This window comes from Musa acuminata, chromosome BXJ2-11, assembly GCF_036884655.1.
Source record: "Musa acuminata AAA Group cultivar baxijiao chromosome BXJ2-11, Cavendish_Baxijiao_AAA, whole genome shotgun sequence".
Lineage (NCBI taxonomy): Eukaryota > Viridiplantae > Streptophyta > Magnoliopsida > Zingiberales > Musaceae > Musa > Musa acuminata.
The window spans coordinates 9,891,978-9,919,243 of record NC_088348.1 but is presented as its reverse complement, the minus strand read 5'-3'; the positions used below and the strand labels follow the sequence as shown (position 1 = coordinate 9,919,243).

At 39.3% G+C, this 27,266-nt stretch overlaps 2 protein-coding genes across 10 annotated transcripts in view; one reads left to right on the top strand and one right to left on the bottom strand.

Annotated features, from left to right (window-relative positions):
- The first annotated feature begins 545 nt into the window (after positions 1-545).
- Positions 546-8,280, top strand: LOC135627429 (indole-3-pyruvate monooxygenase YUCCA2-like). Of its 2 annotated transcripts, none has more exons than XM_065133531.1 (5): positions 546-693; positions 3,193-6,836; positions 7,354-7,602; positions 7,695-7,817; positions 7,908-8,280. In XM_065133531.1, exons 2-5 carry the CDS (start codon positions 6,111-6,113, stop codon positions 8,124-8,126), a joined length of 1,317 nt encoding a protein of 438 aa, XP_064989603.1. In that variant the 5' UTR covers positions 546-693; positions 3,193-6,110; the 3' UTR covers positions 8,127-8,280. The 2 variants fall into 2 exon arrangements, with proteins under 2 accessions (XP_064989603.1, XP_064989602.1); XM_065133530.1 differs by having other exon boundaries at positions 547-693; positions 7,902-8,278.
- A 3,275-nt stretch (positions 8,281-11,555) lies between these two features.
- LOC135627990 (helicase and polymerase-containing protein TEBICHI-like) overlaps positions 11,556-27,266 on the bottom strand; it is a 38,408-nt gene continuing 22,697 nt past the window's right edge. For 5 of the 8 annotated variants that reach the window (XM_065134492.1, XM_065134498.1, XM_065134497.1 and 2 more), the window contains 18 exons: positions 26,528-26,740; positions 26,073-26,423; positions 25,808-25,960; positions 23,563-23,784; positions 22,566-22,784; positions 22,345-22,462; positions 19,977-21,016; positions 17,990-18,187; positions 17,630-17,889; positions 14,819-15,008; positions 14,635-14,748; positions 14,205-14,557; positions 13,384-13,492; positions 13,173-13,313; positions 12,717-12,813; positions 12,537-12,635; positions 11,916-12,130; positions 11,556-11,825 (listed from right to left, as the gene is read on the bottom strand). In XM_065134492.1, coding sequence (XP_064990564.1) covers positions 12,553-12,635; positions 12,717-12,813; positions 13,173-13,313; positions 13,384-13,492; positions 14,205-14,557; positions 14,635-14,748; positions 14,819-15,008; positions 17,630-17,889; positions 17,990-18,187; positions 19,977-21,016; positions 22,345-22,462; positions 22,566-22,784; positions 23,563-23,784; positions 25,808-25,960; positions 26,073-26,423; positions 26,528-26,740 — 3,861 coding nt within the window. In that variant the 3' untranslated portion in view covers positions 11,556-11,825; positions 11,916-12,130; positions 12,537-12,552. Of the gene's footprint in view, positions 11,826-11,915; positions 12,459-12,536; positions 12,636-12,716; positions 12,814-13,172; positions 13,314-13,383; positions 13,493-14,204; positions 14,558-14,634; positions 14,749-14,818; positions 15,009-17,629; positions 17,890-17,989; positions 18,188-19,976; positions 21,017-22,344; positions 22,463-22,565; positions 22,785-23,562; positions 23,785-25,807; positions 25,961-26,072; positions 26,424-26,527; positions 26,741-27,266 lie in introns of all 8 variants that reach the window. The other 3 variants (XM_065134494.1, XM_065134493.1, XM_065134495.1) reach the window with 3 other exon arrangements.

The window sequence follows — 27,266 nt, the reverse complement described above, 5'->3', positions numbered from 1 at the left end:
AAGTTTTTACTAGTTGATAATTTAAAAAAATGTATCAGTTGAGGTTTTGAACCTTCAACCTTTGATAAGTCTATTATATATGCATTGCTAAGGCTGCCAGGTGATGGACATGATATGCTGGCTGACTGTGTGGAGTAACATAGGGATTCAAAGTCCCAGTCTAGAGGACTTATAGCTTCAGTTCTTAGGATCATAAGATCATGTGTTTGTTTGGGAGCCGACTCATGGGAGCATAAACTCAAAGGATTTCCAACATTTGCTATGGCACAAGTTGTAGTAGGAAATCTGGGTTTAATAATTCATATTTGTCACACTGATTTAAACTTATTAGATATTATTTGGTAATGTTGGTTGTAGTTATTTAGTTTCAGAAATACTTTCATTGAATGATGTCAGATAAGTTTGCAACAACATGGTGTGTTAACTCTACATTTTTTACTGACATCTTGCACTTACCATTGTTGACTTAGTTTAATCAGGAGTCATATCGAGAAAGTGTGACATTCTTCTTTTTTTCCTTTCTCTAGGTACTTCATTTGCTGTTTGGACATTATTATGTGCAGTGCTCAGGGTGTTCTTCTACTTGTTTTTGCCTAGCTGCACATTGGATCAGGACTCCTGGGGTGCACCACCTCCTTCCTGAGGAAGCTTAAAATTATTGTCATTCTTTAGGACTTTGTCAGGAAAGTAGAGGTCAGTATTCTGCCTACCCAATCTCTCTCTCTCTGAACTAGCATAGTGAGAGCCTGCCTATTCTTCCATTTTTATGATCAAATCATCTGTTTGGCAAATGCTAACCAATATAGCTGTATCCCATGACTCCCACGTGGCAAGGAGTCTTTGCTACATTATTGAGCATTACCAGGATCCCCAAAATCTGTGGTCAGAAACAGGGAATGTTATTGGTAGGTAGGTCCTAAAGGCATCACAGTTGTGTAATGTGAATCATCAGTGGTTGCTTGTCTCTCTTACCTAATTAGATCACTGTTGTAGATTATTCTCCTAGTTTAGTTTGATTAGGAAAGTAGGCGGCTGAGAATATATTGATCTTGAACAACATTTTGGCTGCCACGATTCCTGCTTCAAAGATAAACATCCTGGTTTCTTAGTTTGCACTGTAACATCAGTCTCAGAGCTGCTGCATTTGTTTCTCTTCTCTTGGTATCAGCTGAACATTGAACTACTAGATCTTGAGTTCCTTATTTGGATCCATCTTCTAAGTTCTGTACACCTTGATTTCTTCTTCAAGTTCACCGCACTTCCGTTGTAAATTGCATTTTCTAATAATGATTCCTGAAATGAACCTCTCATTACATTTGCTGCAGTGGGACAAGCTTGCCAACTTCTCCACCATGGTACTTTGTAATTTATTTCCTCAGTCTGTAAAGTTGGCAGCATCTAGAAATCATGCTTCTTTTTCCTTGCTCTTGATTTGAGATTAACGGGTTCTCCTTGCAACCCACTTGCCCTTAATGGCCATCCTTGGATTAGAATTGCCACGAGTAGAAGAGTTTTATTGTGTCTTGTGGAGGAAGTACTATTAGAATGTTTGGTATATTATGAAAGTGCTATGGCCAAGAAAATCATGGAAAAGTTGCATTCTTTAGGCTATCTAATCACTCGAGTGTCATTATAATGAACTCAAGTGGTGCTGGGTCTAATCGTCCCTGCCTACTGATAGTTTGTGGATGAAATGATGTTGATTGGATGGGAGTATATGATGGAAATCATATGAAAAATTTGGGCAACTAATTGAATTTATGGTGTTGCCCAAATCTTCAAGTACACATTGTGCCTCAGCTTATATATATATATATATATATATATATATATATATATATATATATATATATATATATTAGCCACTGAAAGGTTTGGGCAACTAATTGAGTTCAAATTTATGGTGTTATTGTTGTAAGTCAATTGTTTATCTTGTCACTTGAAGTCTTTGTTCAGCCTTACTAGAGTACCTTTGTATTGCAACTTCTGCAACTAAATAGTCACATTAATGTCTTCCTTGTGGCCAAGAGTTGTACCTTTCTGAAGAAAACAACCTATGGTTTAAGCATGGTACAAAACACCATTGTTCTGCTTTGATACGAAAGAGAGAGTCTTATTCTGCAATGTTGTCATCAAAGTTATGTCCTCTTCTAGTTTATAAAGCACATCTTCAGTAACACTCATCATCAAACTTTATTAAGATGCTCCACACATTTGTGATGTTTTTCTACTAGTTAGCTCTTTCAAACTGACTCATTGTTTAACTTAAGATGATTCACAACGAATGTTGGAAGTGAATTGTTATTTGAAAAGTACAGCCATGTTATACAAAAGAACTCGGAGGTCTTTCAAGTTATGGGACGAGACACTAAAGTTTGTCCCACATTAAAAGTTAAAAAGGATGAATGTGATCGTAGATAGAGCTAGATGATTATAATATGACTCGTTTTATCGATTTGTATAAATATATATCAATCGATCATTGATACAGTACATATCGAACTATATCGATATATCGTTAGACATACTGACAAATCGGCATGTATCGTCATATTGGTCTCCTATCGGATCAATATGTATTGCTTGTACCGGACAATATGCTATGGTACGATGAATATTGAATTATACAATTATTAACTCGGGTTTATGCATTTTAAACAGACCTTTAGTGTGTTTTGAGGTGATGTTTTTATTTCCGTCCAACATGTTAGATAGAAAATTCTATGCACTTTATCTAATCTAGGCATGGTTGACCCCACTAGTTTGTATTTCTATTTGCCATTTGAGTTGGTTAACTTTGCTCTTCATGTGCTTTTTAGGCAACTTATTCCTTCTTTAAACAGAAGCAAGAAAAAAAGATGTAATGAAGCTGAAAAGGTGTGTGTAATATCACTTCTCAAAAATATGACTTGTGAAAATGATCTTTGAGCTACAGATGGTTAATTAAGACTTGATGCTTTCACCTTGTTAACAACAACGTATTGATCAAGAGCACAGCTTTTTCTCATCTCTGTTTTACACCCTGCAATGACTGAACTCAGCTGAATTTTCTGAAGTCAATGATAAACCTAATTCTATCTTGTCTTGGTGGGCTTGCTTGATAAATAAGAGAATATGAGTACATAAATAGGAGCTTGTCTTACAGTCTCAAAGAGAAGATTGGTTCTTGATCTTATGTTAACATTACTGCAGGAAAGGTGTTCTTCATTAAATAATAGCAGCAAACAGCCTGAGCTTGACATTTGGCGCACTTGGCAAAGGTACTAATTTCGTTCCATCCTATCATTTACGAGTACTATGACATTCATTCTTAGGTACACATAAGGAACCTAAAAAAGTGTATTCATATCATAACATTTTCTCTGCCATTTAGCCTATTTATTTAATAAGAGTAATTTGCATAATTACTTAGTCCTTCTTGAAGTCATTACTAAACGAAGACATAAAAGGAATAGAGTAATAAATGAGAAGCAACAAAGTTAAAGCGAGATTTGTCATATATCTCGATGTATTGTTCGGTATGGATGATATATATCGGTCTAATAGAAGATCAATATGAGTGGTATATATCATTCTGTTGGTATCTCCCATCGTATCATATGGTATCTCCCATCGATACAATGGTATGGACCAATAAGGTGAATCATGAGTTAAAGATGGAAAACTGATTTAAGATATAAAAAAGATTGAATTTTGAACTAAAAGAGAAAGACATTTGTTGGTAATTTCTTATTTCAAACCTTTTTTAATTTGAACTCTTCGGCGTAGATGATTGCACATGGACATTTAGCACTCGGTGGAGTACTTGTGCTGAAAATTAATAATCAAACTTGATTGTGTAAATTAATAACCAGGCTAGCATTTGTTATGATGGCAATCAAAACCACTTCTTTGGTTTACTAGATTATTCTCAACGGTGTTGATCAACCTTATATTCAATGTTTTTCTGTATTCTAACTCAACTATATACTAGTAGGCTGTAGCACTAATCAATCAATGTTGTTTGTTGATTAGTGGTAGTGTACCAAATCCATTTATTAGCTGTCGAGCAATTGAAATCCCATCCTATAATTTTTTTATTTTTATTTTACATATACTGGTTTGATGATAATCCACTTATAAAAGATTGACGGTCGAACCCTCATCCAATAAGCCTTTTTTTTTTTTTGAACTTACCACTTTTGAAAAAAGAAAAATGTTGCTTGTCGAGGACAGCTTATTGATGACTAAACTAGATTAATCTTATATGCTTTATGCGACTAATCTCTCCCTCTCTCTCTCTCTCTCTCTCTCTCTCTCTCTCCTCTCCTGTTATCGTTTACCTGTATTCCATCTTCTATTTAGTGGCATTCTGGTCTTTAGTGTTATTTCACCAAGGCATAGTTGGGATTATACATTTCTCTCGATCCAACATGATGTAACCAAAACACTATCCATTCTAGAGAATTTGGGGCAATTTTTGGTATTCTTTGTGCATTGAAGTTTGATGGACATCCAAATGAACATCCAAATGCACAGCCAAAGAAGTTCCTTGGGTGCTTCACTTCCTTTCTCTCGAAACATCAAAGAATTTCCCAGACAAGGACAATGCTGTTCTCAAGTCAACCTTGATAACCTAGTTTGATGGAGAATGTTCTCTCCCAAAAAATTAAAAAAACACAAATAAATAAATAAAGGCTTGATGGAGTATCTTTGTATTCCATCACACACAGCACAACATTTGTTTTTAAGGTGAAAGGCCCCACAAAAAAAAGAAAAAGAAAAAGAAAAACATCATGAACTCAAATCAATATGGAAGAGGCCCACAACACAGCATTATAAACTCTAATCACTCATGTAAGTGTGCTTTATTTTACACTAAACAGCCGCACTTTGAAAGCTTTTCACAAGATAGATGTTTAATCTATAGATGTAGCTTTGTTGCAGCTTTCTGAGTGTGATATGTTTTAATATATAGAGACAGATTGGTAGCTTCGCATAATATATATGCCCAGTGTCTTAACTGATACAGTTTCCCAAATAAGTTGGCCATGTCTTTTCACCTTAGTCTTATGATCATCTTTCTGATGGAACATTTTTATCAATTTGAGTAGCACTAAATTGCCTGTCTTAAAAATTCATGGGTGGATTCATAGACTTTGTGCTACATCTGTAACATCACAATATATATTCTCCTATTAACTGAAATGAGGTGGTAGTAGTAGTAGTAGTAGTACTAGCAGTACAAGTTGGTTAGGTTTGTGCCTAAACCTTGTGTCTCAACAATTTTCATGTGCGAGTGATCGTCCACACAGCTTTATGTGCATCAAATGTCAGCAAATTTATTTCCTACCACTTTTTGTGTCTCCTCTCATCTATTTCCTGTTGCAGCAATAAATTATTCCCATTGTGATTAAACTAGAAAATGCTGTTGGTTGATTATACTTACCTAATAATGAAAATACCACAATTCAGTCTTATAATGATTATAACTCAGTAAGGACAAGCATTTTAAACTAGTGATTCCAGCTCATATGATCTCGATATATGTGTGGTAGATCCATTGGTGGTCAATAATGTTGTGGGGTTAGGCAACATTTACGCCATAATAATTAAGAGAATGTTGAGTGAAACCCACAATTAAAGGAGAAAAGAACAAAAAATAAAAAAAATAAAAAAAAGAGGAATGAGAACAAAATTAATGGATGCTTGAGCTTTGTTCATAACATGTGAGTTATAGTAGTGGTGATGGTGATTGATGACGAGAGAGATTGGAGATGGCAGAGCTGCATCTGTATAATTAGCTCGCCACAACCTCTCACTCGCTCTTCACTATCTCCTCACCTCTGCAGCTGATCTAATGCCAGCGTTGAGGCCTTCCCCATAAGAGTAGGAGAAGTCCCGCTTCTTTCTCTCAGCCTAACTCATTTTTGGATAAGAGCAGAAGAATCCTTCTCATCTGTTGAGCACCAACATCCTCCGGATCCACTCGCCTCTCTCTCTCTCCTCTCCCTCCTACTTCTACTTATACCAGTGCAGGAGCCAACCATGGAATCCCTGTGAAGAGAAGATCTTTGGTGGTCTCCGTGCGCGCCACTGCCGACCCCACTCCTCGCCAGATCTTTAGCTTCATGAAGCGTTGGCGAGAAGCTGAATGCAAACGAGTCCATGACCCATTCTACGCCGGAGATGGCCGTAAGGTGGCGGTGAACCCTGTCGAGATCGACGGGAAGTGCATATGGGTGCTGGGGCCGATCATCGTGGGCGGCGGCCCGTCCGGGCTGGCCGTCGCCGCCTGCCTCAAGAAGAAGGGAATCCCGTGCGTCGTCCTCGAGCGCGCCAACTGCGTCGCGTCGCTGTGGCAGCTCAAGGCCTACGACCGCCTCCGCCTGCACCTCCCCAAGAAGTTCTGCGAGCTGCCGCTGATGCCGTTCCCCTCGTGGTTCCCTACCTACCCCACCAAGCAGCAGTTCGTGGCCTACCTCGACGCCTACGCCCGGGAGTTCGGCATCCGGCCTCGCTTCGACGAGGCGGTCGTCGCCGCCGAGTACGACGCGGTGGTCGGATTCTGGAGGGTGAAGACGGCGGTGGTCAATCAGGGCAGGGAGGAGGGCGGCAGGGAGTACATGTGCCGGTGGCTGGTGGTGGCCACCGGGGAGAACGCGGAGGCGGTGGTGCCAGGTTTCGACGGCGCAGGGGACTTCAAGGGGCCCATCCTGCACACGAGCCTGTACAAGAGCGGCGACGCCTTCCGCGGCAAGCGGGTCCTCGTCGTCGGCTGCGGCAATTCCGGCATGGAGGTCTGCTTGGATCTCTGCCACCACGGTGCCCACCCCACCATCGTCGTCAGGGACTCGGTGAGCTTCGTAATACGTATTTCTCTTCCTTCCATTTACATATTCTTTTCTGTAGCTTCTGCATGCATACCACATTCTGTCGTTCGATAGGAATAGCAAATCATTAAGTTCATATGTGGTGTTAAATTACTAATACCTTTTGACTATGTGGTTAATGGCACTGTCACTAATCACCGGCAAAGCGCGTTAAATGAGTAGTTCTTTGGCATGCAAACAAAGACGCTACTTTTGCTCCACTGCTAAATATCTTTAACCAAATTCTCGCGTTCTCAGTTGCCACATCCAAGAAGCAGGCTCTTCTAACTCCAATACTGACAAGAAAAAGAATGAGTTTATCCTCTCTCTCTCTCTCTCTCTCTCTATATATATATATATATATATATATATATATATATATAGAGAGAGAGAGAGAGAGAGAGAGAGAGAGGGGATGTGGAGACTCCACCTGCCAAGATTAGTGTCGAATATTCCCCCACCTTTTTCTGATCTGCGTGGTTGTAATCTTCGACGTCTGCAGGTGCACATCCTGCCACGGGAGATACTCGGACGCTCCACCTTCGGCTTATCCATGTGGCTGCTCAGGTGGCTGCCGGTGCGCGCGGTCGATCGACTGCTGCTGCTCGCTGCCCGTCTCCTGCTAGGAGACACAGCCAAGCTTGGCCTGCCGCGGCCGCAACTCGGGCCGCTCGAGCTCAAGTTGCGCTCCGGCAAGACCCCGGTCCTCGACGTCGGCACCCTTGAGAAGATCAAATCGGGAGCCATCAAGGTCGTTCATCATCCCGCCACAACTCGGGCAGGTTGCATCGTTTTCATCCTTCTCACCCTCGTTCTCACGGTCTCTACCTGCGCCGCATGCAGGTGCGACCTGCTATCAAGAAGCTCATGGAACATGGAGCGGAGTTCACGGACGGCAGATGGGAGGGATACGATGCTGTAGTTCTAGCGACTGGCTACAAGAGCAACGTGCCCTACTGGCTCAAGGTACGCCATCATCCATCCGATACGCACAGAGAAACCGGTGCGTGCTGTCATTGTAGTGATTCGACATTGGCATTGGTTGGGCAGGAGCAGGAGTTCTTCTCGGAGAAGGATGGGCTGCCGAGGAGGGCCTTCCCGTATGGCTGGAAAGGGGAGAGAGGGCTTTACGCCGTCGGATTCACCAAACGCGGGTTGATGGGTGCTTCCCTGGACGCGACGAGGATTGCCGAGGACATCGAGCGATGCTGGAAGGCTGAAGTGAAGACGACGATGGCCTTCGCATGCGCACCAACACGACAAGCGCAAGAATGAGAGGCTTTGAGGGGTTGATTGCAGGAGGAGGGAATCATGTAATGACTAACTTATCTGTACAGACGTATATTGCCACAAAGAGTTGTTGGGAGTCAAAATCTTTGTTTTATGTCTAATGCAATAAAACAGACAAATCAAACTGAGACTCAAAGATCTTAGAGACTTGAGACGTCCACCTCTCTAAGGACCACTACTACTGCGCCATGATCTCATGCCCCTCACAATCTGAAAGGTTGTAGATTCAATGACCTATTCACCATGTTTGCTCGTAACTCTCTTCCTTTGGGCCTTGAGAAGGCCAAAGTAGAGAGTACCTCGTTTCATCAACATGATAGTTAGAGAGAGAGAGAGAGAGAGAGAGAGAGAGCAGAATCCAGTGGGGGAATCGAGACCATGTGAGGATTCCCAAGGTGAAATGATTGAGGAACGAAGGGAGGAGGAAGTGGCGGTCCCAAGTACACTGACATACCAACAAAGGAACAGGGAAAACGCACGCTGGGGGCACCTGATGGAGCTCCATCGACGCCCCCAACATATGAGTGGGATCTCTGTCACTCGCCCCCCCAGTGGCCCGCATCCATCTGATGATTGACTGCACTTTTTGTACTTGCAACGCCGTGCAACTAATCTCATCCTTGTCATGGAAGTTAACACCCCGTCTGGAACCAGATTTGCGTCCATGGATGAGGAAGGTCGATGTTCCCAAGTATAGACCTGCGTACTTTTCCATGCATGTTCTCCAACACATCTCCTCTTCCTGCATGCATACTTTTGGTTAAGAGCCGAGTTTAGCATCGGGAGGGAAACAAAACACATGTACTCCTCCTTCCATGTTTTGTACTGCAAAGTGCGCAAAAGTGGGAACCTCCTCCTTCTGCAGCCCTCCGGAGAGTGCATGCGCGCGGTGGCTGCTGCTTTTGGCCCCTCCAACTCGGTGGCAAATGGGTCCCCGGACACATGCGGCGCTAAGAATTAGCACTCAGTTACTTGATTGCCTTTGTGGCATCATTATTGGCCATTAGGACCATTAAATGGCTGTGATAAGGCCAAAAAAGAAAGAAAACACCCTACGTTAAGAGCCGCCCCACTTCCATGCAGCAAGATGGTCACCGCCATGCTTTTCTTTTCTTCTTCGGTGGTCACGAATGATGATGATGGCTTGGTGCAAGCTTTCAATCAATTCACATGATTCCTCATGGCTTTCAAATATAAACACATCTGTCGATCTCATCAGGAGTGGGACTGCGGCAACCTTGTTGGCCCTGATTAAGTGAAGAGACTGATGGCAAGCAAGGCCACACACTGCTCTCTTTCTCCCCCCTCCACCCACTTGAGGTCATTATTGCGACCACAGCAACAGGGACAGCCTCTCCGGTCTCTTGTCTCTCTCATCCACCGTCCAAGTTGGAATGGGAGAGCGGAGGGAGGCGATTCGTTGCCGTCATAAAGGAGGGCAGTGAGGAGGCAGTAGACCAGTTTGGCTGTTGTCCATTCACCTCCGAACATAGTAGTCAGAGAATCTAGAAAGGAATTAGGGATCTTCCCAGTGAACTGCACTCACCACTCCATGATTCTTACTTTCACTTTCTCCATGTTGTTTGCTTGCATATCTCTCGGTCAGTTCTAATAATTATCATTTATTAATTATCTATAATTAACTATCTTTAATATTTCGATCCTTTGATTTATCACTAAGTAGGTATAGTATTTTCATCAAAATAGTAAGAATAACTAACTACAGAAGATAACATATAATTAGTCCTTGTTTTATGAATACCAATAACCGAAAGAAAAATAAGATCAATAAAAACTCTTCTTTCAATACCGAGAGGGAGGTGTGGCGTGGGAGGCATATCAAAATTCAACACATGGCCGATCATCTTATTGATCGGTGTGAAAAGATTATGAAGATTAAGATTAATTTATGACGGCTGTATTTTCATAAGTTAGGATTAGGATTTATTAATTCTAGTTATTTGAATCCTACTGGCCCTTTGACATCAGGTATATGCTCTTCAAGGTTCCATTCTGACTTTTGTTTGAGACAATTGAGTCAGTCAGGAGGTACTGACTGCTTCAACTGGCCGGCTTCGGGTTAGAGTGAGGCGGGAGGAGCAGCGCTGCGAGGTTGCAGGTGAGCGGAACTCGATGGTGAGCGTTGTCAGATCCACTGATCTTGAGCAACTCATGTAGGAGGTGGGAAACTCGGTGCATCCCAACACCAACAGTTGCCTCGGCCACCCAGCCAGTAGTCTCTCGGTGCAGCAACCTAACTTTGTCGCCGGGCACCCACATGGCCGACCCCAGCGCCATCCCACAGCGGCCCTTCTTCCTTGCTCCGCCGGCCCTCTCCCAACCCCCGTCTCTCTGCCACTGCCGCTCCCAGCCTGTAGCCCAATCACGTCGCGCGGAGGTGGTGGAATCTTCAGCCATGATGCCAAAAGGCCACCGCAAAGGCGGTCTTTGTTACCATGTGAGGAATGTACTCATCGTGAGCACATCAACAACAGCACACAAATGTGGGGTTGGTGCCGGATGTCGATCCTCTGAGAAATCCCCACAAATTATGGACGACAAATCCGCCAGGACGCATCTTAGTGACCACATGATGATGCTTCGGGGTGACCCCTGAAAACTTTTTCCAACAGGGTGGAGAGATGAGTTGTGAGGGACGCTGCCTCCCTGGGCTCAACAAGTTCCAATGGCTATGTCACTGCAGCACACTCTACTCTGCGGTTGCCTTCGTTGTGGGACTGGGTTATTCTTCGGCTTCACCACCATGCCATGACAGGAAGACGTCAACCACGGTTTTCTAAAACCAGCGAATCCAAGCCAACCCAACACTATCAGAAGTGGCATTCTGCTCGCCTGCAGGATCGACAGCATCAGTTCGCAAACAACAGGGATCAGGTTTCACGACCACATTAATCATCCTCGTTTTGCAGGGCTCATTGAATAGAAAACTCTGTTGAACGTCACGACAAATACACAATTTATCCAAAATGGTCATCATATCATGTTGGTTTGGGTGATCACCTTGTGTGGAAGAATATCATTTTTGTTGCTGACGTGAATGGCGCAACACGTCCAATGTCATCCTGTTTGCTTCTGAATTATATCGGCTTTACATCACAAACCAAATGCAAATTCCCTATTTGCCCTTTCTAAACCCCATTAACAAGCCCGCTAATCCAATTTTAGCAGATGGTATATAGACCAATACAAAAGAACCTAACATCCTAAACGAATGCAGGGGATTCTTGAATCTTTTCTCCTCGCAAAATTGTTACAATGATTGCATTTACGGTACATTCATTATGCTACACTTGCTAAAGTACAAGAACACTAATCCAACAAAAAATTATAAAGTACACATCTAAAGTACACAACAAAAAAAACACACACATATCTAACACACTATACTTAGGCTTGACAAATTCCCAACTGAATTATTTTAATTTACGCTTCAGAAGTCTTTGTTCAATCCAACATATGTGCTAGTCATCATTTTGGTTTGAAATTTGCTTGTGGAAGAGTAAGTTGTCAATGATTCAAGGGCTATGGGAAATGAGAATCGGCTACAACATTTGCTCCTTACCTAATTTGTTGGTTTTGTTAAATAGCTCATGGTCCAAAGATTTGCACTTCCATCACCAATGTAATGACCAGCTCCAGCTGAATGCAGACCAAGTCATATAACTGGTAAAAGCACAAAACCCATGTTAGAAAATCTGGAAAAGAATCAGTTATGAGTTTGTATGCTGTCAAAAGGAACCAATATAACTGCACCTATTTCCTTTTTCTGCTCTCTATTGATTGTGATGAATTTATGGTTGTACTTGGCTTCTCAATGCGTTCAGTGGCTCATAGGAACCGCAGCTCCTAAATCATAGGCAGAGTTTCTATGACCTGCACCTATAGCTGCATGATACAATGCCTGCTTACCCAATGGTCTGCAAGCAACGGTAACCGCTCCTGTGGTGTCTGTGTGATGAACCAAGCACCTAATAAGATCCACAAGTATTGAAACATGACTATTGCAAATCTGTTATGGGCCATATCTTGAGCTTCAGAGCCAGACAAAAAAACTGAACAATGAGGGCGCTGACTGCAAGAATTCAACTATTAACTTTGTCTGAAGATGACACTTTGCATAAAAGTAAAATAGTAGCAAAACTTGTTTTCAGAGGTTCTAATGTTCCAAGGATACACCTGAGAGCCAAATGAATAGGTCTGAAAGTCGGGACTTCAACCTAGTTGAAAGTTCCAACCAATGGCTAGAACTTTGTTAGGCACACAATTGTCATGACTATTCAAAAAAGCCTAGTGGCACTGTCACAATATCACAAGAATTAAAAGGCATAAAGAAGTAATATGCTCTTAAAAATTTCTTTAAAAAAAATCCAATACCTGAATATTGATTTCTTCAGTGAGAGTTTGAAGGTTCGACCCTGAAAGGCTCCAGGGAACCCCATGCTTTTCCAACCATTAGTTTGACACGCAAAGGTACTGGAACAACCAATAAATCACTTAGTGAAAAAAAAAAACACGAGGCACTTCAAGCATCCCTAATGTTTTAATGGGAGGTACCCAGAAGTGACGCAGCATTCTCCATGTTCATTTGAAGCAAAATCCCTGCTTCCTTGATGATACCTGGGTCAACCTCCAATACCAATTCATCATGTACCTATACAGCCAGAACAAGAACAATATTCATCAACCTAGATGTCAAAGTTATTATATAAATATGTCACTTTGTTGTTTGATGTCAAACTTATTATATAAATCTAAATACTTCGACAGTCCTTAACTAAAATATACGACACGGTAAGGAATTGCCCAACAAAGAAAGGAATCAATTGATTTATTTTTAATCCAGAACTTATGTTGTTGATGGAAAGCAAACAACAAAGTAGCCACAACAATATTAACTTGTTGAGCAAATTGTGTAATGAGTAGAGTAAATGGCGATGCCAACATCATTTTCATTTTAAGTTCTTCAAGGAGAATATTGAAGAAATTTCAGTATGATCTGATGATAACAACCTGCAAAATTATACGACAACGGCCTTTGACATTTGAGAGTTTCACTGCAAGATCATTGTTCAGATTACCATTTGATCGCCCATCAACAATTACAGAATGAATGTTTATCATAGCCATCTTAATTATGTCTGCAGCAGATCCCTGAAAAATGAACATTCAATAACATTGAAACATGGAGAACCCAGAGATAAGTTTAAAAATTCCTAGCCACCTGACAAATGGAGTTTACAGCTTGTCTTTGAGCTTTAGCCTTCTCTTTGCTATTTCCAAACTTTATTTTTGATAGAAAACGTTTCCTGCCCATCAATGTTTCGACATATCTGCATCATAGTATGGTAGTGTAAATTGTCAGTGGAAATACAAAAAACAAGCATGACGCAAGCCATAATTCACAAACACAGTAACAAGAGCAAACACTCTATTAGCTGAACTGTTTGATTGAAAAGGGGAAATAACGAAAAAGAGTAGATAGTTAAAGTAGATCAGGCATCTCCTCATTCCAAAAATTGAAAAGCACTGATCAAGAAGTAATTGAAAGGGTAACCATGATGAAATGCGTATTCTCAAATCAATAAGTTGATAAACATGAATTTCAAACAAGAAATTCAAGAAGGTACACAAATCAAGGCATGTCATAGAGATTCAAACTGTCGCCAAGATTAAACAAATCCCTTACTAGTTGCTATCATTTTCTTTAGGCTGAAATACTAACACCACATGCCGAAAATCATCAGCTGGATATAAAGTCCAAGATGATTAAGGCCACCATTAATATGAACCTTAACTATTGACTGTGAAATTTCACTTTATTCATGATAGATTGCACATTCAAGATGATACATATTGATTATTATATTATGAAGTATGTACAGAAAGGCCACCACTTTTGTAACCTAAAATAATCAAAATTTGAAAGCTCAAACAACAACAAAGTTGATGTTTCACGTAATTAATTGTAGAAACATTACCAATATGTAAGATAAAGGCAAAGAAATAGAGATGCACACATCAAGTATTTGAAGATGAACCAACCCTTTCTGCCGGCAAGATGCAACTGCTTCAGAAAGCCAAGCAGAAACACCAGGAAATGAGTTTTTAAAGCTTTGTATTTTCTCTGCAGCTTCTTCGGGGCTGCATTGAAGTTGTTCTCCAAGAGTGTTAGCTCCCATACCATACAGGATACCGTATATCAACCTTTTAGTGTAGTCTCTCTCCTCAGAATTAATTGCAGACTCTGGCTTACAAGTCCATCTTGAAGCTATCATTGTAAAAACATCACCATCTGGCTTACTTAAAAGTTCAATTAGTGCTAAATCTTTTGAAAAATGTGCCATTATTCGTAGTTCTATCTGGGAGTAGTCAGCTGTTAGCAGCAACCAGTTATCCTGCAACCAAATGCCACTGTTAATGATGCCAGACAAGTCAGATCTATACAGAACATGATTTCAAAAAGAAGCATTACTTGAGTAGGAACAAAGATGTCACGAGCATTGATAAGATGATGATCACATTCTGATGAGCTTGAGCTGTTTTGATCAACTCGATGGGTCGTAAAAACTACCATATGTTGAACACACTACAAAATCAGATTTAAAAGGTCAGTCAATTATTCAATTTTATGGCAGATAAGGAAAAACAGAAGAAACCTGAAGATTTGGTTCCTCCATAGAAAGGCGTCCTGTTGCTGTCGAGGTCTGGAGCCAATGTCCTTGTATTTTGTACTTTTGGGACTTCACACACAGCTGAGCCCTTGAACAAATTGATCCAAGTGTACTGTTCAAGAGCTTCGACAGGGTTCTGTGTTCCTTAATTACCGAAATGATAGGATGTTGACCCCTACCATTGACACTTGAGCACTCAGAAAAACCATATATTGAATCAAGAACATTAAGTGTCATTATTACAGGCATAAGTGTCAAAAACATGTCAAATCAATTGTTGATGCCTGCATTGTCGTGTGATGAAAATCATCACATGACAAAATGCAGGGTCTGCAAATGCTGTTCATGCCCATTAGAACAATAATTGAAGTAACATATGTTAATAATAAAACAATAAAATATCAAAATAAAAATATTCAATTCATCATCCATGATGGAACAAAATATTCTATGACAGCATTTCTGAATCCATTCCAAGTTGGTTTTCTGACAAGGAAGATGCAACTAGTACCAACACCACTAGTGGTGCCATGGGATCATCAAAGTAGGAACATGCTCAAAAATTGCTCTACCCTAAAGATACAATATACAGGGCCACCATCATTGACATTGCGACTATGATAAAAGTTTGACAACAAAGTTCACTGCCTGCCAGCATAATTGCTTGAGGGAATAATGTTGTATCGACTACTAATTCCAGCCACTGATTGTCATGGCAGTTCAGGACCGCTGATCAGGCAAAGAGACATTATCTAGACATCAACAACCATCCAATAATTTATTTCAGGGTTCTAGTCCGAAAGAGCTAATGATCGATCTATAAAGTAATTAATATAGGAATTCCATTAGATAATGATGGAAATCCTCCACTTCAACCACTAGGTCAATCCCTCCCGGGTCCTGTATCATCCAGTAGGGAGAAATTGGACCATTATTATTGCTAACAACAGTTGAGGAAGCAACTCTGTTGTGCAAGCCAAATGTGACCTACGTTCATTGTGCTTGTTGCACAACACAACACCTGACAATTGTAAGATTTAGAACATACTAGCTATGTCAGAGACAATTGGGTTCAATGTGACTGTTGTACTGGTTCCCACAAGGGTGGCTCCCTTATCCCACGAAAATCTACTTCTAGAAGGTAGGAACGTGAGAATAAAATACAAAGGTTTGTGTCTTACAAAATTCCTATTGGCCCAGAAAAAAATCTAGAAATTTATATTAAATGTTTTTTAATGATTTTAATGGTAGTGAAAATTAAAAAAAAAAGATCTTCCTAATCAAACAGTGGACACTAAAGATACAAGCTTGTTCTCTGAAACCATGATCTAAGTTCTTACAGTGGCATTCATCTCTTGTTTACATGTTAAAAAGGAAACAGCAACGAAAAAAACCAAATCCCCAGTGATGACTGGATATGGACTTACTCCAAGTGGTGAGGCGTCAATTAAGAATGTACACCATGAGAGATGGAGTACCATATAAGAATGCTACTGTGGTCCGACAGGAAGGCGCTATGGTAATTAAATGTTTATCTCAAAATTAAAATTTTTTTTATGGAAAATGCTGTGGAATAGATTGCATACTTCCGACTACATCACCAAAGTCATAGACTCACAGGTCCTTATGACTGGTGTGCAAGTGTGTGGAAGAATCCTCAATTCATTTTTGTTTTCCACCTGTTGCTTTGCTTGCTTATTATGGAACATGACCACCTGAGATCACTTTTAATTGAACTTCAATGATTCTGGCAACTGGATGGGAAATGGTTGGAGGGACAACATGGCAATGTAAGAGAGGAGACGATCTTATCCAGGACAGTTATTGCAAACTCCATATGGCAACTGTAGATAAACAGAAATGAATGTCATTATCGTAACCACCAGACCAATTTACATTCTATGCTTAGGAAACTGGATAAACAGAAAATAGTGTCAGCCACTATCAATTTCCTGAGTAATATCCAGAGGGAATGTTCAGATATATAGAGGCAAAGATTCTCCACAAGAGAAGATGCGTGATTTTGTAATACTATGTGATGGATCTTATTCTTCTAATGATGCAGGTTTGGGATACATAATCAAAACCAAGGATGGTCTACTACTGGTTGTGTGGGCTGTATGGTGCAAGTCCCAAGGCAGGCTGAGGGCAGGGCCATTTTGGCAGCCTTGAACAAGGCAAAACTTCAAGGATAGAGGAATGTAGTTGTTTGTACAGACTCTCTTGAATGAATCAACTTTGTAAATGATCACAAGCAGCTGCCTTGGCACCTACAGAATCTACAATTTACTTACTTTTAGTATTACTTAATTCAACTCACAAATTCCACAATGAATCTGTTGATTCCGCATCATAGGATCGGTCAGTGTCACAATGGATGAATCAAAATTTTCTACCTATGTCACACATAGTCTTCATCTATAATGACTGATGAATCCAGAATTTTCAATTGGACCTAAACTAATTCTGTCAATTGATCTTTTCTTACCATAATATTTTGTAAAACTTGAAACTTACGTAAGTGTCTTATCAACATATGTAGCAAAAGAACATACGGCTTGCCAAGGAGGTCGACGTTGTTAAATTCTAACATATACAGTGAATCTATAATGATTCAGCGCATAGACTAGTGAACTGGGGAAAGGTGACTAATTCTATAGCTTTTTGGGAGGACAATTTTGATGGGCATGTAATGCCTTTATCCATGTTCTACGAGAAGTTTGAGTTTTATTGAAATTACCGTTCCTTCTCAAAAAGAAAACAAAAAAAAGAGATAACATATAGCAAAGTAGATACCTTAACTGATCTAAAGAATGCTTATCTGTGCTAGGATGTAGTTTTCCCTTATTACGTCCCTGAGGAATAGGCAACTTTAAATGTGTATATAGGACATTTGCAATATCTGCAGCAGTATAAAGTGAGAAGGCCATCCCGGCAAGTCTGTAAGCTTCCTTCTCCAGCTCCTTCAACTTTCTCATTAACACATGCCTCTCACGAAGGCATGCCTCCATGTCAACAGCCATGCCCCAATGTTCCATGTCAGCAAGGACTTCAACCTACAATGATTTGTGAAAAAATAGGGTAAGAAATCAGATGTGGTACAAACAATGCAATGACTAATTATTCTGTGAGAGCTTAAAAATCAATAAAGAATACCAATGGATTCTCGATCTTCATAAGCACTTCAACAAGTCCCTCTGCAACCAGAAGTTTCCATAAAACAGAACCTAAAGCACGTACTTGTGCCACACGGCGGCAACAACCATTATGTGCTGCTTTACGCATTTGATTTCTCCACCTACCATCCCGATTAGCAGCTGCAGCAGCCTCATTAGATAACCGTCTTTTGACCACCTATATAATGGCATGAAACAACACATTTCCAGTTGTCAAATGTTACTTGAAAAGTTCAGAGTTTCCAATAAACATTCTCATTGCTGGTGTATAAACCAAAAGATGAAGTCCAAATAAAAACTTCTGTGACTAATAGGTGGTCTAAATCTAAGAAGATCTAGAAACACTAGGCAGAAAGCCAAAGCATACATATGAAGTATGAAACAAATAAAGAAAATTTTCTAAATCTCTAATGGTAAACTTGAAAGTTCTATAAGAGGGCTAGCAGCAAACATTGGTTCTGGCACTACAAGTCCATATAAAACTTGGCATGGGTTCAAGTAAACCAACTTCTCTGAATGCAACTGTCAGATTGTACATCTAACCCTCCCCAAATCCAATGGTGATAGGAACATCATGTAAGATTGAATGATCAAATGACGCAATACACATAACCGCATGTGCCATCAACCTTGACATTCTCAGCAAATGAAATGATTAGAAGAATAAGCCCACTAAAGAAAAGAAAAAGGAGTAAAATGCAAGAGACTAACATAGAAAAACTAAAACATGATAAAAACCAAAAAACAGACATTATTATGTAGGACACTATTATATGTCCTAAGGAATGTGCAAGTTCAATTTTAAAAAATAATGTTAGCAGTAAGTTAATATCTCAACTTCTATCTCTCATGGAACAATGTGGAGACAAATCAGGTCCTTACAGCCTTAGGACATGTGAACAAAGATGTCAATATCTTAGCACAATAAGTACAAGTTTTTTGTAGCATTTTGCCATGTAGATAGTGTGCAACAGTGGAATGTGACAACCAGCATGGTCCCATACAAACCAATATTAATGAGACAAGTTACAGAATGCAGCATCTATATTGGATACTTCGAAACACATTAGACTATGTGGATCACCAAATACATATGCAATGCTCATACCATCTAAAAAGGCAACCAGACAACAGGCAATATGTACATAATTTGGGAATTTGACATAATATGATATAGACAGTCTCCAACATCAATTAAGTATTTTTGCATGGTTGGTATACATTACATATGTGTTTCTGAATTAACAAGCTGTAATATCCAAACCATTTTGAGCCAGCTATATAAATCCTTTTCCTCAGCAAGCTTAGTTTCATACAATCTGGAAGATTAAAATAATTACCTAAATAGCAGATTAAGTATCCTATATGCAACAAGTGTAATTAAATGCCATGTCTACACGTCATGCCTTACTTTCTAAAAAATCATTGTGTCATGTGCATGTCTCATGCCCTGTCCAAGATTCATAGTATAAGCTGTTGATTCGATATATAAGCATACCTTTGGCAATGTAAAGGGTGAAGCACCAGTCCCTAACTGGGATATGAAAGGGTACAAAAGGCATTAAAGACAAATATGACAGACATATCAAGGCCCTTGCCCATCTAAAATTCAATTGGTAGAGTTTTAGCCACTAAACAATTTTTTTAAACCATCCTATATATATATATATATATATATATATATATATATATATATATATATATATATATATATATATATATATATCGAACTCTACCAACTAACAACTGAAACAAATAATAATAATGCATCTGAAAATTACAGCATTGTTGAAAACAACATCACAAATTAGCCTAACAAAGAGCTAACTGGAACCCTATGTCAAATGTTCAAGCAAAATGTTCCCACATGAAAATAAAACATGGAACATAAATTCAATATTCAATATAATACATATAATACAATTGACATCATTAAACTAAATGGATCATGAATTTATTAAAACTACCTTCTCGAGGTTTGGAGTTGATTTGCTTTCCTCATCAGGCCAAAGAATCCATGACACCAAGCATAGATCAACTCCATTATGCACAGACACAGATGGTAATAAAATAAATGAGTCATCAATTATCTTAATATCGTCCCATTTTATATAGTCACCATTGAGCCACCCAATTTTCTGGACAGAAGCACAAGGAAATTTTAAAGCCTGAATCTGTATTTTTAAGTTCCAAGTTGTCTTCCTAACACCATCTTGCCCCATGATTTTAGTAATCCTGTTCCATCTGCTTCTTGCAAGCTCCCATATGTCAAATTTATCTAAATTACTGCAGGCAGCCAGATCTTTAGATAAATTGCAATAGTAAACTGGTGATTTATCCCAACAAACGGCCAAGCCAAAAACTTCATAAAAGACAGAAGATTGCGAGTTTGGTCGTTTTAAGAAATGAAGATCAAAACAGAATTCATTAACTGAAGCCCACTTATCCAGGAAGCAGTCAAATCCACCAGGAAAACTGCTTGCACTAATAGGACCTTCAGATTTCTTATTGCTGGTATTCCCATTTAAACCAACCTTATCTCCAGGTCCAGGGTTACACTCGACTCTCATCTCTATAGCAGCATTAGCATGGTTAGCTGTTTCCCTCTTGATCAAGCTCCCAACATCGGTATCATTACCATTATACTGCATTGGTATTGCTGAACTTGTTTCTCCAGCAGCCTTCATTGTCTCGACTAAAATTTCTCTGTTACCTATAGGAGAAGCACTATCAGAGTTGACAATTTTATGATCTGCAAGTAGACTTTCAGCAGGCTGAACATCTTTGCTAGGATCTTCTCCGAAACAGGGCATTTTACCACCTCCAGGGGACTCGACTATATCAGAAAGCAAGGGTCGTGAAAACTGGGGCACATGAACTCCAAGTGACTTTAAAGCAGAAAATGCAGCAAGTCTTGATTCCTCTGCTTGGTCAAGAACAATTTTTCGTGCACTATTCTTTATCTTCTTGGCTACACCAAACTGCATGCGTCGAAGCTTTGAATCATCTAACGTACATTCCAAAAACATAATATTATCACGAAAAGTTCACACCAAAAGGTATTAATTGGAAAACTAGCATAAAAACATGATCAAGAAAAAAGTAGTAAAATTATATATTAATATGAATAGAACCAATCAACAAGAAGAAGAAGCTCCAATATCCTAGCCATTTGGGTCACTTATGTTTTTCTTTTGCCGCCGCTGAGCTCGATAATCATGCACTGTACCAAGCATGATTACAAATTTTGCCAAATTTCTGAAGAATTGGAATATTTCACACAGTGATACTCATGATAGTGACATGAATTATATTACTGTTTCACTATATAGTCTGAAAACATCACATAGTATTGGCAAATTAAGCATCAAAATTAAACTGATCATTGAGTTTCATTGATGACTACAAATTCACATATAGTCATTAATAAATCAAAATGTAAAGCATACATCCTTTGCTTACAAGTTGGATCCATCTACTTTATGTTAACTACTGGTCCAAATTCCTTGCCATATAACATCTTCCTCCAACAAGCAGGAACATGCTATGCCACAAGCCTAAAAAGCCTGCAGCACTGCACCTCTCCTATCACAGGAAGCTTCAAGCTTTTAACCCAAGAAAACACATCATTGACAATGCAGAATCAATTTACCTGTACGAGTTTTAAATAACCTCTAGTCCATGTTTTGAACTTCTCAACAATTACCTCCACACTTGGTGTACAGACCCTTTCTGCAACATCATATGCCATAACAGCAATTATAGATGAAAACAAATTCTTTTGAATATTTTTCCATGTTCTGTTTTTAGAAAAAGATGCAAAAAATTATAACCATTACAATTTTTTTTTTAAGGGCGAAAAACAGTCTATACTTAGACGACAACTATCAGATGATCTTGTTATAAAAATTCTACGGTAATACAAGGACAACGTCTTTAGCAGGAGAGAAAATATAATTTATATGGTGCCAACACCAGCAATCAGTTATTTGTGTGTAAATTTTATTTGAATTTAGAGCAAACTATTTGGTCGCCCAAATAATGGAAGAATTTATAAGTAAATTGGCGAAGAAAAGGAAAAGCAACATAGCAAACTTTCTCATTGACTTCAAACAAAGCTAGGCAAGCACAAGTTAGAGACAACGACTGTTAAACTCAATTATATTTAGCTTAGTTTTCTTTACAAAAGGCCAAGAATAAGTGTGGGTACTCAAAATATTAAAGTTAGTTTTCTTTACTCAGACCAAGAATAAATGTGGGTACTCATAATATTAGAGGTCAACTGCCATGAAATGATAAGAATTTGGAGGAAGATCACATAAAACAAGAAATCACCTTGGTGAGTCCATGCAGAACTATCAAACATAGCTTTAACAATCTCAGTAACTGATGCTTCAGCAATGGCTAGAGGAGTCCGCAGACCAGCCTTATAAAGTGCCCGTGCTCTTGAACCCTTTCCAAGGATGGGAAATAACAAGAAATATGAAAATGGTTTTTCACATAACATAAAGTACAAAGAACAACACTATTCAGAGTAGAAGTTTGAGTCGTAGTACTTTAACATGTGGTATTGTAGTAAGTTCAACAATCTCTGCCCTCACTCCAAATGAAACACGATTCTGGAACTTAGCAACAAGCCCTTGTAAATCATGCCAGCCAAGCCTCTCACAGAATACAGACACCATCAAGGCAAATCTGCCAGCACTTTCCTGTAAAGCTTGAAGCATGCCTCTAGCAACTCTGAAGGCTTCACAAACATCAGAAACAGGGACCTCCTGCATAAAGGCAGATTTATAAGTAATTCACAGAAGCAATCTGAAAATATAATCATGCAGAGTTGTAGACAACTCATTTTATACAGAAAAGCCTGGAAATCTTCTACAAGGAAAGAAACAATGTAGTCAACTATGACAAAGTTAATGAAAACAGCCCGAACATAATGAACCAAAAATTATAAAGTAAGCAGCTGCATATTAAAGATAAAGATTAGTTTGAGGCATCAAAATCACATACATACACACATGAATATCCACTTCATGTGATTCCAACAACAATGCAAGCAACCAGCCACCAAGCCAAAGATGAACCATCAAATGCAACTTTGATGAGTCATATGTACTGTGAAACAGCCACTTGTTCGAAATTTCTCAATACAAATGCGACAGACTGGCAATAATTATGGATAAAAAGTTAGCCTATCAACATTTCTTATATGATTAATTATTAGCCAAAAATTTCAGAAAATATCCTTCAACATGTAGTGATGGCAACAGGATGGTATGCAACAACAGAACTAACAAATTATGGCACAAGAACAAATGATCTTATCAAGCATCATATAAGCAGTGGAAAATTTAACATTCACATCCAAGGTTGTCCTTCGTTTCAACATTTATTCCTTGACAACCATCTTCATGCGTGAAGATGATCTCATCATCGGAAAGGTCTCTGCTCTTTTTTATCACAGTTATAACAAAAATGATTAATTATAACAAAACTATAGCTCTTAAGTTAAACAAAAAAATTCCCGGAATATGATGAAAATCAACTCACCTGTACAAGCCTTGATAACATCAATGCAACATAAAAACGTTTTGATACACGTAGAGTTTGTTCATTGGATAACATTCCATTGTCAACTTCCGAATTTCGAGTTTGAAACTTTTCATTCAAACCACTCTTTTTTCCTCTCAATCTATTTTGAACAGGCATCGGTGCACCATGAGCCATGCGCATCAAGAAGGGTTCTGTTACACCCACTCGATTGCCAACTGACTGCATTTATCAGATTTTGGAGAAAATCAGAGGGATATAAAAGCAGCATGGGCTAGCAGTAATTGACAAAGACAGAAGGGAAAACTGAATGTCAAAAGAAAGCTGTACAGTTGTTACAAACTAATAGCTCGAATATCTGCCAACAAATTACAGCTATTGCAAAGTTGTCTAGCATAAAATAAACTGTAAAAAATGTTCAAGGTGATACCATAGAGAAACAGCACAAGGATCCCAACTTTCAGCAACTACATTAAAAATGTTAAGAATTCCAACATTGAAAATTCCAAGGCATCACATCCAAGGTTCTTAATTTCATACCGTACCGACGTTTCGAACTTTTCTCAATATGGTACGGTATGAGTGTACCGAGCGGTACATCAGAGTGTACTGCTCGGTATACATATATATATATATACACATATATATATATATATATACACATATATATATATATAAAGAAAAAGGAGGCGTATGCTGCCTCGACGACGTTGCGTCCTTTTCGTCTCCTTGTCGCGTCGGATGAGGAGAAGACCGTGTCTTCTCCTCATCTGCGGTGTTCGATGAAGACGTCGAAGGCCGCAAACATCTCTGAAGAACGCAGCGACGACTGCAAGCGTCTCCAACCTTCGGCAAAGAACATGGCAACGAAGAAGCCGAGCCACCACCTCTCCATTACCTCTTGGACTGGGATCGTCGAGGGAGGGCGACGTCGGATCGGGAAGCGTCGAGATTCTCTCGATTCTTCTCCCTCTTCTCCCTTGACGCTTCTTCTTCCCTTGTTGCAACCAGGCTGATACCGTCCAGTAGCGGGTGGCGACAATTGAAATTGACCGTTACCGACCTGTTTCGAGCAGTAACGGTTGAAATATTAACCTTACTACCCAATACAACCCTGTAATGTCCGATACAGGGCTAGATCAACGGTACCGCCCGATAGCGAGCGGTCCGTGTATCAGTCTGCTGGCGGATCGGTACATACCGTCCAGTACGGGCGGTATCATTCAAAATTAAAATCCTTAATCACATCCACCCCTAAAAATTCACATATAGTCAGTTCTCGAAGTGTCTCAATGATGACTTAATCCAGCTAATAACAAAATGAGCAAAGCACAAGAAATATTTGCACCTCAATAGCAGAAAAGGTATATCTACACCTCATAGTACTGTAAACTAATATTTAGGATCGTAAGACATTTTGTTTAAAATTTTTCTGATGTAGACAGCATTTTGTAATTGACCACATATAATTTCTTAACAGTGGCAAATGTTACATCCTTGTCTAAAATATGATATTGGAATATCATATCACCTTGTTCTTCATAACTTGAGTATCCCCACCTCACAGGAGCGAGAAATGCCTATGGCAGCAAAACTCTCCAACAAACCAAGCAAAAGGAAAGAAATGAGTAGAATATGATCATTAGTTTTTTCAAGGTTTCTAGTACCAACCATGGACATAATTTCTTTTGAAGCAAAGAAAGACCAAAGTGGATTTTATGCTTGAGTGTTGAACACATCAAGAATTTTGCAAAATTAGTAGCAGAAAACTGTATAAACTTCAAAAATGGCGGCAACCTAGACCTTCAAGATTAAGAAACCAATAAAATGGAATCACTGGAAAAGTCTCTGAAAAAACCCATATCCAAAAGATTCAATCTTCCATACTCATGATAAACGTTTCAGTAATAACTCTAACCAGGTGATACAATGCTTCCCTAAAAGTGTCTCATCTTTTATTTATTATTAGATTACTTATCCAAAGCAAATCATGCTGCCATGTCCGACCAGTTTGCAGCCTAAAATAGAAACAGGTACTATAATCCTTTTCTATGCAATACAGAGCAGAAACTACAAGCTTTCATAACAGGAGAACAAGTATCAAATACATGTATAAACACGGGGAAGGAATCAATATCATAATTGATGCAACTAACCACAGACATGTAAACTTTGATAAGCTAACACATACCAGGTTTTCAATGAACAAGACGAAGAAGAAAGAACAAAGGGCTAATGATCACACCTGGTCAAGAGCACACATTTCCATAAATCGTTCATAGTATAATTCCCAGTCAGGTTCAACTTCAACATTAATGGGAGTAACCAAGTACACTAAGTGCAAATCAGATGCAAGAACAAAACCCTCTCTTGCCCTCAAAAGATCATCCAATACAACCTGCAGAGAGGAAGAGATGTGGAATAAAGTCGAGCAAAGAAAATTAAGTTTAAATTAAACCTATAACAATAATAGACAGATATATATGACTTTAAAACTTGCACAATCCTACCAGTGACTCTTCAGGGGTAAGAGAACTTCCAAAAGCAGCACGTCCAAGCGGGGTTGTGCTGTACAACTTGGTATCTTCATTCCATTTGAGAAATTTCTTGTGACACAACCATCGAAGAGAATCTTGAGCAGATTTAACAACATCTTGGAATGGCTTTGTTGAGTTCAGAAGTGTGCATCTAACATAGCGATTGATGTCATGTGCAGTTTGCACAATCCCACCAGCAACAACTTCCATTATCGCATGAGTCATCCCATTTTTATCTTCAGATAGACAAGAGTGCAATGGGGGGCAGCAATCATTCAGTATAGCAGCAATTCTTTTGGCCTCATCGGCCTTGCAGATAAGAATCTGGTTTAGAAAAAAAATGAAAAAAAAATTAAAAATTTATGTTACTCATTCAGAGATACCCAACCAAACAATGAAAAAGACACCCATTGAAGACAGCAACTTACACTCTCCCCTTTTGTGTCTATCCCAGTTCGACCTGCCCGACCAGCCATTTGTCTATAGCGTGTCCCATCAATAAAATCACGACCAACCCTTGGTTGTCTGAATATAACCCGTCTTGCAGGCAAATTGACTCCAGCAGCCAAGGTAGAGGTAGCAGTCAAAACACGTACAAGTCCTTTACGATAGCATGTTTCAATAATCTCTCTTTCCTCAACCTGTAAATGTTGTGGTGTGATATGGCTACAAATACAGAATAAACACACTACATATATGACAGCTTCATGTGTTCAATAAAACTACTAAACAATGTTAAAAGCGAGTTCACAGCCAGTTAACTCTACGACACACACACATACTGTTGAAGTAAAGAACGCTTCAAAGAATTACAATGACATCAAAGAAAAATGGGAGCTTTACTAAAATTTTATGTTTATGCCTTTTAGTGCCACAAGTAGTCTAGGACAGAGGAAGAACATAAGGATGATCCAAATTTATATGGGCAAAACCATGACATAATCAACACAACTTAGCGATATCCAGAAACATATAAGTGCACATATGCACAATCATTAGGAGAAACCACATGTGCACACCTAGACTCCCACTAAAAGTTTATGCAAGCCAAAGGAAGAAATAGAAACAAGCACATTAACTTGATCATAACTTGTAAGAAGCAAAGTTCCTAAATTATTTGTACTTAAGTGAGCAATCAATATATGAGAATCCTGCTAAAGAGTCCTG